This window comes from Petaurus breviceps, unplaced genomic scaffold (genome assembly GCF_028583685.1).
Source record: "Petaurus breviceps papuanus isolate PSGF00001 unplaced genomic scaffold, PetGlider_PUasm1.0 181, whole genome shotgun sequence".
NCBI lineage: Eukaryota > Metazoa > Chordata > Mammalia > Diprotodontia > Petauridae > Petaurus > Petaurus breviceps.
In genome coordinates, this window is record NW_027185784.1 from 3,487,771 (window position 1) to 3,508,584 (window position 20,814).

A 20,814-nucleotide genomic window follows, 5' to 3' on the forward strand; every position below is an offset into this window, starting at 1 on the left:
CAGTACTGTCCCTCACCAGTGGACAGTATTCACTCTCTGTCTGCAGGACAGTCTCAGGCCTTCTTAACCAAATGCCAGGTTCCAGGACTTCTTCAACAGGACAGTCTTTCACCAGTGGACAAATCTGGCAAAATAACATCAAAACAGACAGACAAAGTACCAGCAAAACAGCCATGTCTCCTCAGTCCTTGGCAGCTCAGGGGGCAGGTCTCAAAAGTCCAGGGCAATTCAAAGCGGCCACCAGCAATCTCTTAGTCTCTCTCTTCCACGAGGTGCTGCTTCCAAAAAGAACTTCCGCCTCTCTCTTGTCTCTCCAAATCTACGTCACCAGCTCCTCCCAGTCAGGACTTTCTTTTCACATCAAAAAGTTCATCCCACAGGTGGGATTAACAAGCTCTGGGTTTTAATACAATCAATTTGAAAACCAAGCCAATACAGGGGAATCTTTAATTGCCATTACTATCACACTGCCCCCCTCAATAGGTTTTTAAAATGCTTAAGTAAGTGACACTGCCTATATTCTTTCTTTTGATCTTTACACTAGTTCTGTAAAGTATTTGATAGACAGATTATTCCTGTTTTACAACTAGGCTCCTCCCTGAAAGTTTCCCAGATAATGTCACTTGCCCCAGGTTACAGAGGAAGTCAAAGGCCAAACCATGATGTTAAGCCTCAGTTTCCTCCTTTGTAAAGTGGCAGTTAGAATACTCACAGTGCCTATGCCATGATTTTGTAGTCATGAATGTGATTTACAAACCTTAGATCACTTATGAATGGGAATTTTTGTTATTATTTTAAGTAACTACAAGACAACATGAAATAAATTCCATAAGTGTGGCGCAAATGGGAGAACCATCTCTTCAGGAGGGAGCATTTGTTTGACCTAGGCCTTGAAAGATAGGAATGATAGAGCCTTCTGAGTGTTGGGGTCTTCTGACCTCTGATACAGATGTGGCACTAAGCAGTAGAAATGTCTCAAAGCTGATTTAAGTATCAACTTTTCTGACTTTGTGACATAGTTTTATCACAACTAAATCTCTGCTTTTTTTTTTAATGTCAGAGGCCTCAAGCACCCACGCAACTTTATCAAAAACATAAGACCCACCAAGGAATGATTCATATCATAGAAGCCTGCCAGTCTGGTCCTGGATTTCAAGGCACAGAGAATCACGTGCAATTGATCTGGTTCTAAGATTTACTAATAGTATACAAATTAATCTAATGAACCAAGAATATTAAGGATACATATGCCCTGACTACTCCCTTCCCCCCCACCCCCCAAGTCTCCGTGTTGAGATTGTACTTCTGAGAAATGAAGCAACATAGGCAAAACCCACAGGCAACCAGACTGCCCAGAAATGTTGGCTAATTCTGAGTTACCAGGAAGTTAGGGATTGTAGTGATTTATACTCAGGAGGCTGAAGGGAGTTAGAACTCTTTACAAGTCTCAAGGTAGACAGATCTCAACTGTCTGAATTCGGAAACATTAGTAATTCAGATACAGATAAGTAAGTGAATTGGTAGAATTCCTGTCTTAAGGCTTCACTTTTAGAGTCATCAATAATTCTGTTTATGTCCTATTTTCCTTCCATTCTTGGCAGAGAAAAGCCCAGTTTGGCCAGATTACATCACCTGTCTAGCTCCAATCAAGATCCTTGGCTCTTTCCTTGGTTGGTTTTTGTGGTTTGTTTTTCTTGCAAACCACTAAATCTCTCTAGTTTTCTTACATATAAAATCTCTTTGGACTATTTTGAACCCCACCCCTGTTTCTAGCTCTAAAATTATATTATCTATACTGTATGTATAATCTCAGGGTTTTTAGGTCAAGCCCAGATTAGCCACCTGGGAAGTCCAAGGAGAGGCAGAGTAACCCCTAGCTGTTGAAATAACTCTGTCTGCTTCAGACTTTGTTTCTTTCTATCTGTCTCTCTGTCTCTAATCTCTCTCTCTCCCTCACTTTCTCTGTCTCTCTCTTTCTCTGCTTCTCTTTGCTCTTACTTCTGTCTCTTTCCCATACATCACCCCTAACCCCAAATGCTACAACCAACATGAAATAGTCTCACTACTGATCATCACAGAAGTTTTGATATGCTCCATTTACATCCTGACCCATTCCACTCCTCACACAACTGGTGGCCCCCAGCTCACATGCCTCATAATATTGGTTCTGGACTTACTATGGACATGCAATGAATCTTAACCCTACTGTAACTCAAAACTCCTAAACTCAAGTGATCTACTAGCTCAGGCTCCTGGTAGAAGAGTTTACAGACCTGTGCTGCCATGCCTAAATAATTCAAATTTTGGAACCTCCCCAGAATTCTGGTGTGAGATGATAAGGATTTAGACTTAACTAGAATTCTCTAGGGCCAGGATCTATCCAAGCAAAACAGATGCACAGAAACACCCCATAGGCATTTACCTAAGACTACCATAAATTTAGAATATTTGGGCCTGAAGCAATATTGATTCAAGAGAATATCACTACTATCCTTTTCCTGGTCTTAACCTATGAATCTCTTAGGCATCTGCAGTATCATTAGAAGCTCAGAGATGATGCAGGCAGGTTACAAATGTTTAGGCTATAGAGGGGCTCTCTGAAAAAGGGTTTGATCTAAGTGAAACTGTTTCTGGCTATGTAGTTCACCAGAGAACACACTAGGTGTGTTAGTCATTTAATTGTACCCTGGTATTCACTATCCATCAAACCTCTAGGTTCAGAGCAAGGAAGAGCTAGGTACCAGAATGGAGTATTAGTGAATGAGAATTGAAGGAGAGAAAGGGCATAGATCATAGGAGAAATGAAGACAGAATCAGAGAGAGACACATGTACTTCTACAAGAACGTACAAATGTATTTTCTGGGAAGTGGCAAGGAATTTCCGAAAGAATGAGAAACAATACAGTATTCCTTTTTGAGATTTAGGTCATATTCTCTAGTTTGTTTCTTTGATAAATATACAACCTTCATCTTTTAAAAAATCATTATTTGCTGTTTTCCTGTTTGTGTATGTAATGTCTAATTTTATAATTCTCTTTCAGATGTGACCAAAAATCATCTAATAAAATTTTTGTAGCTGAGTGAAATAAAAAAGCCATTATTCTCTTTCATAATCTTTTTGCCCTGTTTGAAAATACATAAAAATAAGACATACCCACTGGAGTCATCAGAAGAAGTAAAAATATTGTATGATCTTGGATAAAATATACTTTATCTTTTTGAAGGTAACACTATGATTATTAAACATGTTAATTATTTTTTTTCTGAAGTTTGCAGCTCTGAACCAGAAAATATCCAAGCTGATCCAGAGAACTTTACCAGCCTCCTTGTCACATGGGAGAGACCACGAGTGGTTTATGATACCATGATTGAAAAATTTGCAGTCCTCTATCAGCAGTTGGAGGGAGAAGACCAAACTAAGCATGAGTTTCTGACAGATGGGTATCAGGACTTGGTAACTGTAAACTCGTTTATTTTTATGCATTAATATGCTTGTGATACTGTGGCTTCTTCCTTCTTTTCAAATTTTGTAGTTTATACTAGATATTATACTCCCATATCATATTTCCAAATAACTTGGTTATTCGGAACTCTGTATGAAACTATCACTTTGCAAAAACTAGTTCTATGCCATATTATAATGCACAATGAAAACAAGTCTTTGCAATAGAAAGTATAATAGACTATCTGTGTAATATAGGCATGAATGCTAACTTGAATGTTAATTTTCCAGAAAATTCATGATAATTCATGCCTGGGGCTGCAGGCTAAGTGAATGGAGAATCCTCCATGAAACAAAAATCACTCTCATCCCTTCAAAAAAAAAATCCTTCTGCTTAATTGATCAACAAAATTTTCTACTTGGTGTTGATCTTGAGCAGCTGGTCATGATTGGGAAAGCATGATCTCTATGCTTTGTAACTACAGCATAACCTATAGTTATGGATACAGAGCTGGAAGGGACCTTAGAAATTATATAGTCCAAACTTGTCATTTTTCTGATGGAGGGATGGTAAGTGACTTTCTAAGGTGACACAATGACAATGTCAGGATTCCAACCTAAGTCTTTTGTTGTCAAATCTAGTGCTCTTTCTACTACAATACCCTGCTTCCCTCTGAGTTAAATCAAGGCGGTAGAGGGTTCATTTGAACATGACCCAAGTGGGCTTGGCCTCTTCCTTTTCTCTGAGGGAACCTGACTTGCTATTCCACCATCTGGCACACACCAGCCATGTCTACATTATAGAGTTATATAAAAAGTTTATGTAAAAATGCATAAAGTTATTTAAAAAGTTCAAAAGATCTGAATGGTCAGCCATTTTGGTGTTTGGCATAATGACCTCTAAACATCTATATAATCTGATTTGTAGGATTTATTTTGGTTTTACTTTTCATGTTATATCAAGAAGCAGGGACTATTTAGTATGGATGCTTCAATTTCTCAAAAAAAATGTCTGGTCAATAGAATGCAAAACTTGGAGTCAAAAACACCTCAGTTCAAATACTACTTTTTTAACCTTAAATATCATTGATTTTAAGCATCTCATTTTATAAACAATTTTATTTTTAAAAATTAACATGTATTTAACTTATCTCCCTCCTACGTCCTCCTTTTTGAGGGAAAAAATGGAAAACAACCCTGTTACAACAAATATGCATAGTCAAGTGAAACAAATTCTCACATTGGTCATTTCCAAAAGACGTATTTCTCATTCTGCACTTTTTTCTCCACCTCTCTGTTAGCAGGTGTACATCATTCTTCATTATCAGTCCTCTGGAATTGTGTCTGGCTATTACATTGATCAGAATTAAGGCTTTCAAAGTTTTTGTCTTTATAATGTTATAAATTGTTCTTTGGGTCATGCTCACTTCACTCTGTATCAGTTCAAATAAGTCTTCCTAAATTTCTCTGCAACTATCTCTTTCTTCATCTCATATGATTTAATAGTGTTCCATTACATTCATATTCCATAACATCTTCCCTCATTTTCCAGTTGGTACACCCTTAGTTTCAGTTCTTTGCCACTAAAAAAAGGAGCTGCTATAAGTCTGATACTTTCTAGCTGTGTGATCCTAAGCAAGTAACTTCTTAGAAATGATCTCTTTATCTATTAAATTAGAGATGGATCATAGTCTATGTCAGCAGAGAAGTTTCCACACTGGGCACTTTCCCCATGTTAATATAGGCCCAGATAATATTCAATTTCCCAAAGCTATGATGAGTACAATAGTTCTGTATTTTATGTAACTGCAAAAGTACTGCACACATTCTGTTAAAGTCCAGATAATAATTGTTCCAATTTTCAGTGCTTATTTTTCTAGTTTATATCCTAAAGAAGAAAAAAAGTGAAGTAGATTTTTACCCCAGCTGGATTTGAATGCATCTGCGGGGGGGGGGAGTTGAATATAGATATAAAGGCATATTAATCAAACTTCAGTAATAAAGAAGAATACCATATAATATTACACATCATAGCTTATGTACAAGAATCTGCTTTTGAGTATAAATAAATTATGAGAAAGGCTAGATGACACTTGGCCAAGTATAATCTCATATAGTGTAGTGGCAGAGCTCCTTTTCTATCAAGAGAAATTGACCCAGAGGAAAAAAAATATAATCAAAGGCCACATATACAAAATGAAAAATTTATTTTATCTTCTTTTTAAGAAGACATAAAATGTAACATTTCTCTACCTTTAAATTTAAGAACAAGGAACGTTAGGCTATTCAATTGACTAATATGTTTTAAAATATACTTTAGGTATTTATTATAATTAGTTAAAGGGAGAAAAAGCATGGAAAAGAGGAGAGGGAGACAGATACATATAATCATAGACACATATGTGTACATATGTATGTGTGTGTCTATGTATATATATCATATATTTATATATATATCATATATATATATATATATCACAGAAAAAGAGGCACAGAGAGAAATATGTTGACCCAAAGACAAAGAGAGAAACTGTAGTGATGGAAGCTTACTTTCATGAGACAGAATTTTCATCATATGGTCTTTTCACATTTTCCCAACAAAGACTTTTAAAGCAATGTTATATTTTTTTCACAGTAACAGGGATACTTTTCTTTTACTCAAATAATATTTAAAATGTTCCAGCTTAACAGGTATTATTAATGTGTAATTATTCTTTTCAGAATTTTCTGATCCTATTTACTTGATAATAGTAAAACATAACAACATGAGTTTAAAAATAAGTGTATCCTCCCAAAAAGTATATTTTATACCGATCAACAATATCTACACATCATTTAAAAACAATAAACAAAACAAAATAATTTATAAAACAGTTCTCTATAAAGTAAAACAAGTAATAGCTTCTTTATTTATTAAAGATAAAAATCAATTTTGACCTGCTAAAATTATTAAAAAGAATTGTTTTTCTCTAATCGATATTCATTCTGTATAATTATTGCCTCACTCTAGCCCTGCTCCATCTAGTGGAGTCCCACCCTATCCATTTACTTATGGGACCCGTGTACCTGGGGCTGATTTTCAGTTTGGATACTATTGAATGGTTAGCTGATGCCAGTCTCTTAGAACCCCAGCTATTACTGTGTTGTGCCATTTTCTGTATCCTTCTTGAGCCAGATGCTGACAGACATTTAGATATTTTTCAATTTTGCCCACTCTGGATGATTGAAAGGCAGAACATCTATTTTCAAACGGCATGGTAAAACAATAATAGTTGTACTATGGTTCATATCACACTTTGGCATTGGCCTGTGAACAAAATAAAATTAAATCAAGCTCTGGATCTAGGCCATGGCTAGAATAATAAAATTTCAAAGTTGGAAGGAATATCAGAGGCCACTTAATTCAACACATGCCTTCCTAGAATTATATTCCCCATCATCCCTGACAAGAGGCCATGTAGCCTATGCTTATAGACCACCACTGATTGGGAATCTACCACTTCCCTCTTAGGGCAGTCCATTCCACTTTGGGGCCTGCTATAATTGTTGGGAAAATGTTGCTTATTTGGAGCCTGAATCTGGCTTTCCACTACTACTTCTTATCCTTCTCTCTGGAGCCAAGCAAAACAAATCTATTCCTTTCCCATGACAGTCCTTCATGTATTTAGCTATCATGTTTCCTCAAATCTTTTCTTCTCCAGGTCAAATGACCCTCCTTCAACCTATTCTCATAGCATGATCTTGTAATCTTTGATGACTACTTCTAGATCAGTATATATCTTATAAATATCCCCCCCAGAATTCCTCACCCAGAACTGAACACCATGCCTCAGATATGTTCCAACAAGGATCGAATGTAGTGAGACAAGAAATAATTATATTTGTATGAATGAAGAGGATGATACAATATTAGCTCAATAAATACCTGGCATTGTTAGACAATGAGTGACTTGTCCAAAAAACTGAACACAACTGTTACTCCATAGTAAATTGAATCCCTTCCCGCCCATTAACTCTCATATACTCTGATAGTCAGGTATCTTTGCTATTAGAAGACTTCACAATTTTAGTCTTTAGTTTAAGGAGTCACTAAACACTTCTCAACTTTATTTTCCTCCTTAAAATGCCATATAAAAGCTAGTTATTATTGTTGTTAACAGATTAAAAATGTTAAGTATAGCTGTTTAGTATGTTCAGAAACTGAGTTACAATGGGACACTGATATAGTCAACAACATTTCTCTTTTAGGGTGCTATTCTAAATAATTTGCTGCCCAATACAAGTTATGTTCTTCAGATTGTAGCTGTATGCACTAATGGTTTATATGGAAAGTACAGTGACCAACTGGTTATTGACATGCCTTCAGATGATACAGGTAAGTGCCACCTTGAGAATAGTTGTCATTTTAATGGAAAAGAAACATGTTATTCTGTACACAATTAGGTTACAAGTATGTTGAAAGTACAGCGCTTTTTAATTTAATTACACCATTTTAAATTGTCTCTAGGTAACTGATATTTTTGTTCCCTGGGGTTACTGCTCCAACTCATTTGGTGACCCCTCACTTTGCATTCTGGAAGCCTCTAGCCGCATAACTTTTCCAGAGTGCTACCAATGAATGAGGATCTGCCTTCCCTTGGAACACCCTACTCTCCCATGTTCTCTGCTCACTCCTTCCTGCTTTACCTGATCTATAAGAATCAGGGAGATAAGGAGTCTTACCCAACAAGAGCTTTTCTGAGATGGGAAAGGAAATCTGGGAGGAGAGAGACTCACCCAGAGAAGGAAATTTGGACAGCTTACACCTGGGGAGGATAGAAAGTTAGGACTGAATTATTGAAAGGTAGAAGAAACTCTGCTAGTGAATAATGGACGATTATATGCTTAAACTCAGGTTAAAAAAAATTAAAGCACTGAACTTTGTTACCATTGTCTAAGCCAGTAGTCTCCAAAGTAGACAGTATGTACCACAAAAGGGCCATGGAATCATCCTAAGGGGTGTATGATGAACCAGTCATCCCTCCCCATGATCTTCAGGTGTGAGATTGTCTCCCGTAGCTAAACCATTCCTTGTACTCATCACTCATCCTCAGTTAGCCCTCACCTCCTGTGATGCCATCACAAGCCCCTCCCCCCTTAGGACACAACCTTGACACACAATAACTGTGAAGACAAAATTCTCCTGCTCCTTTCAGCATCCCCAATCCCTGTTCCTTAAGTCACCTTGTGGCCATAGCAAATCCTCCCCCTCCCCTTTTCATGCTGGCCTGGTAGCCAGCAAGTTAGATCCCTACCATTATCCTTTTTTTGTTTTGGGTAGGACAGGATGTTTGTCATCACCTTGAAGTCATTTAATCTCTCAGCCTCAGTGTCTTCATCTGTAAAATGGGGAGAGTGGAATGTAGACTAGAAGGCCTTTAAGGATACCTCTAGCTCTCAATTTATGATGTCAAGGTTGTGATTTACTCCACAGATCCCTCCCCCCAAAGCTACTCCTCTTCCAGATTTCTCTGTTTCTGTTGTGGACACTACCATCCTACCCATAATCTACATTTGAAATCTCAGCCTCATTCCTAGCTCCTCACTCTCACTCATCCAATATCTAATAAGCTTGTTTTTTCAGCCTCTCTGGCATCAATTCCTTCTCATTCACATCAAATGAGATAACATTTATTAAGTGCTTGGCATGGTGCCTGCCTGGCACATGGTAGATAATTATTCATTCTATTTTTCCCTCTCTTCACATGAGTACCATCAATGTTCAGTCCTTCACCACCTCTTGCCTAGAGTATTATAATAACCTCTTAATGAGTCTCCCTCCCTCAAGTCTCTCAGTATTTCTAATCTATTCTCAATGTAGCTTCCAAAGTGATTTTCAGTTATGTCAGTGATAAGTCCATATTCACTAAACTCCAGTGGCCCCCTGGATCAAATATTTTGTATTTATCTTATACTAGGATCAAATATTTTGTATTTATCTTATCTTTTTATTTCTATTTTGAGTTTTACAATGTGTGTAATTATTAGTACAATAATATACAGATAGGGGCAGCTAGGTGGTGCAGTGAATAGAGCACTGGCCCTGGAGGCAGAAGGACCTGAGTTCAAATCCAGCCTCAGACATTGACACACTAGCCATGTGATCTTGGACAAGTCACTTAACCCCAATTGCCCTGCCTTCCCCCCTCCAAAAAGAAAAAGAAAAAATAATAATATACAGATATAATTTATAAGTGTGTATAGATATTTTAGAGTACATGCTCAGAATATTTTTAACTAATAAGGTTGCGTTATCAAAAAAAAAAAAAGTTTGGAGACCATTGGCCCAGGCAGATGGGAAATGAAGTTTGCTGTGATTAATTCACTTTAAAATTATACTTCATTGAAATTTTTCTGTGTTATGGCATCCCAAAACTTGTAGTTAATATATTAATAAGTAGGCTGCAACTGTTAGCAAATTAGTTAATTAGGGTCATGTTTACACATCTGTTATCAACACAAGCTTTTCATTGTTTAACGGAACTCTCTTAAGTTTATGAGAGTCATTATTGACTATTAATAAGATATAACACGCTTACATTTCCCAAGTATGTGTGAATTATACACCTTGAATTTCCTAATGGGGGCCCACCCTTAGTCAATATTTATTAAGGCAATTCTCAGGAAGACATTCTTAAACAAATATATGATTATTCTTTAAAATAGCATCATAATAAGGTGCCTAATAAAGAAATTTCCTTTAAATGTTCTCTTATTATTAACTTCAGACCAGTATAGTACTAATACATATTTTCATATGGAGTGATCATACATTGTGACATAGTTTTAAAAAAAAAGGATTGTAGTCCATTTAATTATTAAATAAAGTAGAATCTTCTTAAAAAATCAATGTGATGGAAGTGGGGAGGAACAACTTGCTTTCTTGATTCCTAATATATTATCTAGTACTAAAATCAGCAGAAAATTATTCCTGCAGAACCTGCAATTCATTTCTGATTCTATCACTAATTGCTATGAAAAATCAAGCAAATTACATTAATTTATAATATCATATTTCTCCATTTTTGAAATGATAGAAGTAATTCCTATTTATAAGATATATAATAGTCTTCAAATGGAAGTTGTTATGTAAGTGAAGACTTTGAGTGTTATTAAAAGGCATTCTCATTTTAATTTTCTTTTCTTAGCCCTAAAAATATCTTGTAGTAAGTAAATACATGATTTTAAGATCATGTGACAGATTTTGAATTTTTTATTTCAAAGCAACTGAGTGTTTTCCCCTGGTTTATTTAGCAGTATATTTTTGCATCTGAAAATTTTCTTAACTGAATTCTTCCAACCATGAACAAATTTCATTTTAAAATTTGCTTCTAATTGTCTTTTCTTTGCATGTCATTGTTTTTCTTTGCATGGTGTTGCTACATGAAAATCTTTGCAAAATTGGTCTGAAAGCACATTCAATAACTATATTCCCTTGCTGTTTGTGATTTAAGAAAAGCAAAGCTGGCAAGCATAATTTGTCTGTTTACACAGGTAAATTAGATTATTCCATTTGCTTTGTATAGCATTAAACTAATGGGATTCAAATCTTACCTATTCGGTAATCTTCTTTATAATGAATATGTCAAGAATGAAACTCCCACTGCAAATGGAATAGGAGTTTTTTCATTTAGATGAAAACTGAAAACTATATAAGAAGAGTCACATTTCAGTTTTGTTCATATCAAGGAAAAATTAGATGCTCTGTTTTTTCTAAATACATATGGCAAAGAATCTAACTTTCTGGTTTTAAACAAACTGCATTTTCACTAATGATTCCTCCAATGTCATGCTAGCTAATTCAGTAATAACTTCTTCAGTAAACAGTGTGTTTTTGTTGGGACACTGTACATGTTAAAATACACAAGCTTCCAAATTACTGCTTAGCTCTCTCACCAGAAATTGTTTGCTTACTACTTCCATAGCACTAAAGCAGTTTCTATTGAAGTTTTATTTATGCATTGGTTATGATTATCTACTCTAATAGAAACATATTTAATATGATAACACTCTGACTATGTGAACATGGCTATCTTTTCTATTGCTTCTTTTCCAACATAAGACTGTTTTGAGTGCAAAGCAGTATTTAAAAGAAAGTATCAACTTTGTTTGCCATAACTCCTAACAATTTTTTACCAAAGTTATCCTTACTAGGCCACCTAAACAGTACTATCAGTGACAGTGTTATGGATATGGGATATGAAGTGATAAATAATCCATGTGGTAAAGTCCTTCCTCCCTTTGGTGTTTATAAAATATGCCATATTGAATACATAACTCCACTATATATTTGATTTAAATGTCATGGATTTTATTAGACCATTGTAATTTTAATTCATATATTTTTCAAATATTTTTTTAATTGAGATTGTGTTGATGCTTTTACATATCATGTTTACCATGCTAGACATTTAAACCTCCAGCGAGGTCAAATATTTCTTTTCTGTAGAAGAGTGGTTTCTGAATGATCTTTTGAACTGAGTTTGTATTGGCTCAAATAAGCTACAAGATTCCTGAATCCTGGGCAAGTTCTGTGCTTGTGTCTACAATACTATTTCATACAAGATTTTGAATATTGCAACTTAATCACCATTCTTTACTCAAAGGATCTGGACAGTTTCGAGCATCACCATATTGAAATGGTAGTTTGGACATATCACCTAGTGTCTATGTTTGTGTCTGTGTCTGTTTCCTATAAAGCATTTAGTCCAGCAATGATTTCACTTTTAAGAAATGGCATGTGTTTTGGATGTTTCGTTCTTTGTGGGGATCTGCTAAAAGCCAAATTTTATGAACTCAATTGGATTTTTCCTTACCTCTTCTATCCTGTAAACTTTCATGCAAAGGCCTTCTTCACTGGAGCATTGGGGTCTTTCTGCTCTTTGCAAACCTTTAAGCAATATATAAATGCTAGCTAGCTGCTGTTATTATATATAGACCTCATCAGCACGAATTGCATCACATTCCCTAGCATCTACAGTAGTTTTAATTATTCATTGCACTGTAGTATTTGAAATTGTCTCATCTTCAACATTATTTCCATAGGGTATATAAAATATCTTAAACCCAGAGTATTATGTAGAGTTTATGAGAGTATCTATGATATTTGTTCATTTTATGATTATCTGACTAATGTAATCCCAGCTTTAAAATCTTCCTTTACCCTTCGTACTGCATATTAGGCCATTCCTATTGGTAACCTTCCATTCTGTCAATCTCCCGACTTAGGTCAATAATCTTGTAACAAGCACCATAGAATTGTACTGTTATTACTGAGGAAGTACTTTGCCTTATAAGTATTGTATTTTTCTTGTTTGTGTTTTTTTGAGAGTAGAAATAATTTTTAGTCTGTTTTATTCCTTCTAGCTTAGATTTCATATACATTAAAAACTTTTGTTTTCAATAAAGATATATAGAGGAGGCATCAACCCTCCAAGAATTCATATTTAAGCTTTTGAGTAATCTGGCCAATTTGGGGCTTGTGCATTTTAATCACATGTTGTTGTCTTATGAAAAGTTATCACCATAAATTCCATTGTCCGTAGAGTATTGTTTTTACATTTAAAGCTACTATAAAAATGAATGCATGCTTTCATCTCAAGAAACAAAACTTTTTAAAAACGTAAAGTCAACCATCTTTTAAGAGTTATCATGTATTTTTTCTCTTTACTGTTTTCCTATGAACTGATGCATTTGAATCCCAAAACCATGAGCATTCTCATTTCACTATAACTAAGATTTTTTTACTGATTTACTGTTGTGTAATCTAGAGCTCTCCTGAATATACAGAGCAGGTTGTTGAGAATACATATTTTCAGAGCTTTGTTTCTATGTGTTTAATTTAAATGCATGGGTGTATTTGGTCACCATGTGTTTCTGTTAACATGTGCTTGCAAGTATACACAGATTGTCTTTGTTAAATCACTCCACATCTGTCCTTCTTGACTGTACCACCCTATATTGTTGGTGTTTATTTTAGAATGCGATTGAAAATCACAGTTGGAAGACATTGCGATCAACATTTGCTTTTAACTTCTGCACTGTAAAATTTGGCTTACCTTCAAACAATTAAATAAGCCTTGCCTGCCAACCTTCATCAGTGTTGCTTTTTGTGTTATGGAATGTTGATGTGTTACTAACATGTTAGAATTTTTTTTTTGAAAATCCAGTTTTACGAACAGTCAAATACAAAATCAGAATGAACAAGTCATGTTATTTCAGTTAGTATACAAATCAAAAGGTGAATTTTGAAAGATACACAAATTAAGGGTTTTTATTTATTTCTATATAAATGTATATGTTATTGAGAAATATATAGAAACATGTAATTCTGAAGTTATTATAGTTTATATTCCTTTATGTTGTATAACATCCCAATAGTGTCCAAGGAGTGCCAGAAATACACCAGCATAAGTGCTAATCCATACATTCTGGGGAATTAGCAGACCAGAGTCATTACTGTCAGGTCAGGTTCAAGGTGCTACTACCTTGAATTCCTATACCTTGCGTTATGGTGTCAGGGTCCTTGGCTTGCCAGATGTGGTATTTTGAAACTCATTTTAGCCCAGAGTTAAGCCCCATGGGTCCAGTTTAGAGGATCTTTGAATGGGTGGGTAGTTCCAATATATCTATGAATTCTAATCTATTCCCTAGATTCTGAGGTAAGGTACAGGTCTGGGTAAACCAAAACTTGCCTTAGATCCTTTGTAGGGAATTTATCCTCATATATATATATTTGCTTTTTGGAGGGCAATTGGGGTTAAGTGACTTGCCCAAAGTCACATGGCTAGTAATTGTGTCAAGTGTCTGAGGCTGGATTTGAACTCAGGTCCTTCTGACTCCAGGGCCGGTGCTCTATTCACTGTGACACCTAGCACCCCTCCTCATCAATATTTACCTCAGCCTGGCAGCCAGTTTGAATTTAAAATACACTACCATGAGATTTTTCTGTATTACCCAAAATGAAGCCAGGGTCCCCAAACATAGCCTACTGCTTTTTATGGCAATGAACAACAAAGTCAAACATTTCAAGGACTACTCAAAGGAGGTCACTTTCATTGCATCATAACTGTTAGTTTATCTGGCTCTATAATCTGTAGTTTAAATTTCCCTTTTGGCAAAACTTTCAAAATATTTCAGATATAGTGCAGATTGGTAATATGAACATAAAATCACATTTAAACTAAAACAAAGTGATGGTAAGAATGCATTGTTTCCATTAATTAACATTTTTTTCCAGACATTTTTCTATACCCATAGAAATCATGTTACAAAGTTGTTCTATAGTTAAATCTGTCACTGTTCTTCATGACATAGAAGTAGATCTACCAAACTATAGAATCAGCAGCACTATGACAACCATTTCCATATTGGCCCAGATAACTGCATAGCTGCCTAATCAAGTCTGACCTCCAAGTAGGAGGTGATTTGGTTTGTTGAGTCATTCATTGATTGTCATCCCTGATACATGATCCTGCTATTCCCATGAAAGATTTCTTCCAATACATGTTTTTCTTTTTTTTCAACTTTGATTAATAACTTATTTTGAGAATGCACCCTAAGCATGTTGAGGAGCCAGGGAATATTGTCATGATTTTATTTTTTCCCAGATTCATCAGAAAAGAGGTAAGATTAAGTTTTTTTCTAATATAGTATAACAAGTGCATCACTGAACAATGGTGTTGAAATGTAACTGAAGTGTAATTTTAAAAACTCTATTTAAATGTGGATTTAAGGAGGTTTAATATTAATTTTTGTGGCCAAGAATAATCAGCTGCTCTAATTTTCCCAGCACACCTTTATCCTTTTAGGAAACCTTCTTAGAAAGTATTACCTGGGTGATGGACTATGTACTCTTTTTAAAATAATCACATTTTAAAGTTCCCTGGAATTTGTAAAGATTTAAGTAGTGAGAATTGCAAAAGTTAAAAAGATAACATTTAAAAGAATTTCGTTTCCAAATTGTGTCATCATCAATTTTAACAAAAGGAGAAATATTTCATTAAGGCTCCATAGATATTTCCCATAAATGCCATGGTGGGAGGAGGGGGTGGGAGGATCTTTAATGGCTTTGGAAATAGTTCAGGGAAAGGAAAAATATATATACCAGGTAAGTAACTGAAAACATTTACTTCATTGATGTACTACCTACATGTTTTCTGGGGGCTGGATGGGATGAACAATTTTATGTTCATATTTACAAGCCTCTCTTAACTTTTTAAAATGTCTCCGATTTTTAAAGGTTACTTAATATTATAAAGTTTTAATGTAATTTCACTTTTCTTTGCGATACATAAAACGAGACTGGTTTTGTTAAAAATTTAAAGTTATCACTGGAATATCTAGTAGGATTTGCATTTCACTTTAGGTTGTTTAATATATAAAACGTTTTTCAGGAAAATCTCAAATATGTTTTGGAGCTTAATTTCATTCAATTACACACATGTAGTGTTCCTCTTAAAATATCAATTATTTAATTCAACAGATATTAAGCACTTACTTTGTATAAGGTTCTGTGCTAAGTACTAAGGATTCAAAGCAAAAAAATTCAGGTACACCTTCTAATCTTAAGTGTAGCATAAAATATGACCTCATTAAAAGAGGCATTAACCTGAAAGGAGTTTAGTCTTTTCTTTTTTCCTCCCATAGTTGGAGAGAAAGAAAAAGGACATTAGACCACGAAGAGAAAGTGGAAGATGAGAGGAGTAGATGAAAAGATAGAAACCCTCTAACAAGTTTTAGTAAAAAAAAAAAAAGATAGGAACAGAGAGAGTTTTGGTGAGAAAAGAAGGGAAAAGATCTGAAATTTTTTCAGTCGCAACAATTATGCTTGGATCAGGAATTTGGCATGGAGAGGTAGAAGTGTATGATGCCAGAGGTGGGTGGGGTGTGTTTAGGAAATAAGTAAAAGGAGAATACTTATTAAAACCCTTTGGAGTAAGAGAAAAATAATCATGTATTGTAACCCTCTTTGTCAAGACAACTCTTTTTCTCCTCAGCTGAAAAAGAGAAACCAATAACATTCCCTACCAATTTCTTGGCATCTTTAGAAGTGAAGAAATTCCTACTAGCTTTCCAGTGATTTGGGCAGGTATGGCATTTTCTTTAGTTAAAGAAAGGAGAACCAGCCCCCAAATTCCTATAAATGCTGTCAGTTCTATGACTGAGTGTCTATTAGTAAGAGTGTATTTATTCTGATAGATTAATAGGAAATATTTAGATCTTGCTGAACTTGGTTGTTCCATTTTGCATGTATAGGTACTGCCTCTATGCCTTCAGTGATATGAAATAATTGGAGTGGGTCTCATTCTCACTGTTTCTGAGGTCTGTTAATGATTAGAGTACTAACACATTTACACAATGTTTTTTCATCAACCTATGAGGTAGGCAGCACAAATGTTACTATCCCTTTCTTACTGAGGCTTAGAAAAATTAAGTAGTTATCAAGCCAGGTTTTGAACCCAGATGCTTTTCTACTATATAATATTGACTCTCTTGAAAGGCACTTACATTTTCTCTGTTCAGAACCCAGCACAGCTCAGTTATATTATGGGTGCTGTGATAATCCTGGTGACTTCAGGAAAATAAATAATAATGGGCAAAATAACCATTTTCTCCTAGTTTGGGAAAAGAACTTAGGAGAAAGTTGGCTAAATGATAGAACTAATCACACAAAGTACCCAGTAAGCCTCTAGTACATAAGCAAACCATGTTCTTTATAAACAGTACTTAGGGTGAAAGTAAGCCTTGACTTTTATTTACCTGAAAAATTCTATTTTGTTTTTCTTGCACACCTGACAGCAGTTTATATCATCACTTTTTCAACCCATTTGTCAAACTGGGAGAGGGTATTTTTTTTTGAGGGAATGTTTTTTTAATGTATATTATATTATGTAAACACATAAATTTACATGGAAAATTTTGACTTTTTCATTTTAATAGTGAAATATCCTGCATCTTTAAATATTATTTCCCCCTTTTACAAACCAAATGTAAGTTCAACAGGTTGAAATATTTAATTGGAAGTTGTGATAATTATTATTATTTTTTAATTTTAGAGATTGATCTTCCTGAATTCATTGAAACAGGAGAATTATTCAAGGTATATTTTTTAAGGTCAATTTTTATGTTCATCTTTTTCTTTAAGAAACCTAATAAAAAAGACAAGTTTTGAGTTAAGGATAAGGATTCAGATAATTGTTGGACAAATAATTAAAGGTATTTTCATTATCTGAAATTAGTTAATAGTGTTATTATTTGTAGTAATAAAAGGCCCACTTAAGATTAAAGATTAAAGTGGACAGCCACAGGTTTCATTTCATTTTTGAAGAACTACACATCTCTCTGTCACTAGCATTCAAAAGAAAACCACCTCAGTAACATATAAGAATAGCCATAACTCATATCTAAAGGTCTAACTTTAAAGTTATATTATTAGTTTAAATTCAGATCTTCATTGAAATTTGGAAAATGTATTTTGACTTAAAACATTGTAATAGTCATTTAGATAGATGATTTGCCAGTGGTTCTCACTGGTTTACTAGGTAACGTAATAGTTGATGCAGTCAAGAGTATGTAAGTATATAAATTCACATTATATATACATATGCATGTGTATTTCTACTGCTTTATCACTTGTCTATTTAACGACCTACCTTTAGTGAATTTATATTATCATACCAACTTTCTTCCAGGGTATTACTGATTTAATATTCTACGCTTCATGCCAGTACTAATAATTTTAGTATTAACTCAAGTTAAAAATTAGGAAGAAATACAGGGATAGAGACAGAAAATAGGGCTCTGATTTCATTGGTTGAGGAACTCCCCATTGGAGCAGGTAGGTGGCGCAGTGAGTAGAGTGCCAGCCCTGGAGTCAGGAGGACCTGAGTTCAGATCCGGCCTCAGACACTTAACACACACACACACACACACACACACACACACACACACATACACACACAAAACCTAGCCATGTGACCTTGGGCAAGTTACTTAACCCCAGTTGCCCTCCAAAAAGAAAAAAAAGAGGAACTCCCCAAATGAGGCATTTTCTCTCAACATAGTTCAAACTCAATTTCTTTGCTATTGCCACAAATATATATATATCTGTGTGTATACACACACACACACATAAATATATATATATACACATATATATATATTTCACACACACACATGTTCTAGGTATAAAGTTAGATCACTTCAATCACTTCCTAAATACATATCTTCATAAAAATTCAAAAAACATACTTTTGTCCTGAAGGAAAAAAACAATTAACAAATTCATTATGTTTATTTTATATTATTCATGTCTAATCATTTGTTTATTTGGACTAAAATATTATCTTTTTATTCTAGCAATTGGAACCTATTAGTAAATGATTTTTTTTTCCTATGATCCATGCACCCAGTTGGGAAACCCCTATCAATGAAAACTAGCAATTAATTTATAAATTATAGTTTTAGAGAGCTACCTTGAAGCACTGAGGCTTTGAACTGCCTTGCTCATGGTCCTACAACCAGCATTTGCAAGGGACAAGACTTGAACCTGGGTCTTTCTAATTAAACAAGGACAGACAGCCTGCTACCCACTATGCCACAATGCCTTTCTAATGAATGATAATATTTGAATTTTTATAATAAGTTAGAATCTCACATTTGTGTATTTCATAGTAAGGATCAAAACAATATTACAAAATTCAATACTGATATATTAAATTATAGAGTTTTCAGTTAACAATGGAACTGAAAACAAAATACTGAATTCTTGATTTGTTAAGTTTATATGACTGCCTAGGCAGTAATTAGCTTCATTTCAGTCACCCGTATACATCTGTGTATGTACACACAGAGCTATGAGTTGTTCAAAAAGTAAGTTTCTGAGGTTAGCCATGTGTTCCTTTATATATATAGTACTTGAATGTTCACAAAGCACTTTACATATATTATACCATTAAATTTATATAATATGCATAGTATGACCATCTTTTTTGATAGTATAATATTTTGTTGAACATTTGTGGCAATACTGTAAAGTAGATTAGCTCTTATTGTGAAAGTAAACCCTTAGTTTAAAATAACTGGTTTTCATTGGGAAGCTGCATGAAACTATAATTCATCTGGATAGTCATAATGTATGGACACTGAAATTTGTATTCATGATGTCTGTATTTCTATCCAAGAGAGTCACTGATTATGCTGCAAATGTAAGCTAGTCTTCTTCCTAGTGGGAAGGCTAAAAGACTTGGGAATTTTCTCTCCATTCTCCAGTTTATGGAAAAAAAATAAAAGGGTCTTGGATGGGGTTGAAGCAAGAACCCATAAAAGGAAGAAGAAAAATATTCAAATAGGATATAAGGGAAGCAAAGTCATTAAAGAGGACGGTGAGTAAAGGAAAATAAAATAGAGGAGAAAAAGAAGTTTTGTCCCATTGAAACTACATTCTAAGTATGATTGTTGGGATATGATATATGATAGTGGAGTGGGAGTGCAGACTTTCTGAAGAAGAAATGGCAAAACATGCTCATTAAAAAACTAAAGATAGTACACCAGCCCTAGCACGTGGTAGGAGTCATATTATCATACACAAGATGAAGAGCTGCATTAGGGTTTTTGGCAGTTTTCCTGAAGGGTAGAGTGATAGTTGTATATAGGTACATAGGCATGGTTTAACCAAGAGGTATACTATTTTTCTGAAGCAGGATTTGAGATATACTAGGACTACCCACTTGTATCTGTTACCTACCTTCTTCTGAGTAATAGAGAAAGAATAATGCAGACAAGCAACCTGAAATAAATCTAGTATTTCTGAAGTCCTGAGCAGGAAAATGCAAGACTTGGAGATCCATGGGTCTTTTTACTATTTCTTGATAGTGAAGGTCATGACTGTGGAAGATTATGCCCACTTCTCCAGTTAGAGATGGATATGAGATCTTAGCTTTTACTCAGGTGGAATTTTAAAAATTGTCTTTTGAACTACAGTTTATAATTGCATATTTTGACATTAATGGAAAGACTGTACCAGAAAGAGGTTAAAGAGAGAATTGAACTGAAATTTAATGGGAAAAGAGGAAAGATATGCAGACAAAGTGGGAATATCAGATACTTTTAGACTACAAATAATACTTAGAAGAGATGTTTGTGGTAGAGCAGTGCTGGACAGACCATAGAAAGTTTAAATAAGGCTCTCTACCCTTATAGAATTCACTCAATAGTAAAGGATGACATAGAATTCTAAAGAAACAAAATGGAAGAGGATTGGGAATGATATTTCAAGAATTATTGCCACCACTGCACAGAACATAGGTAGTAAACCAAATGAACTTTACTTT

General features: G+C 34.6%; 1 protein-coding gene and 1 long non-coding RNA gene across 6 annotated transcripts in view; one reads left to right on the forward strand and one right to left on the reverse strand.

Annotated features, from left to right (window-relative positions):
* LOC138160542 (uncharacterized) overlaps positions 1-727 on the reverse strand; it is a 1,999-nt gene extending 1,272 nt beyond the window's left edge. Inside the window, exon 1 of the long non-coding RNA XR_011168162.1 lies at positions 472-727. This is a non-coding gene — a long non-coding RNA (uncharacterized lncRNA). The remainder of the gene's footprint in view (positions 1-471) is intronic.
* The window catches only part of PTPRZ1 (protein tyrosine phosphatase receptor type Z1), a 244,535-nt gene that overhangs the window by 149,425 nt on the left and 74,296 nt on the right, over positions 1-20,814 (forward strand). For all 5 annotated transcript variants that reach the window (XM_069087099.1, XM_069087100.1, XM_069087101.1 and 2 more), the window contains exons 9-11: positions 3,270-3,454; positions 7,691-7,817; positions 17,539-17,582. In XM_069087099.1, the coding sequence (XP_068943200.1) occupies positions 3,270-3,454; positions 7,691-7,817; positions 17,539-17,582 (356 nt within the window). The remainder of the gene's footprint in view (positions 1-3,269; positions 3,455-7,690; positions 7,818-17,538; positions 17,583-20,814) is intronic.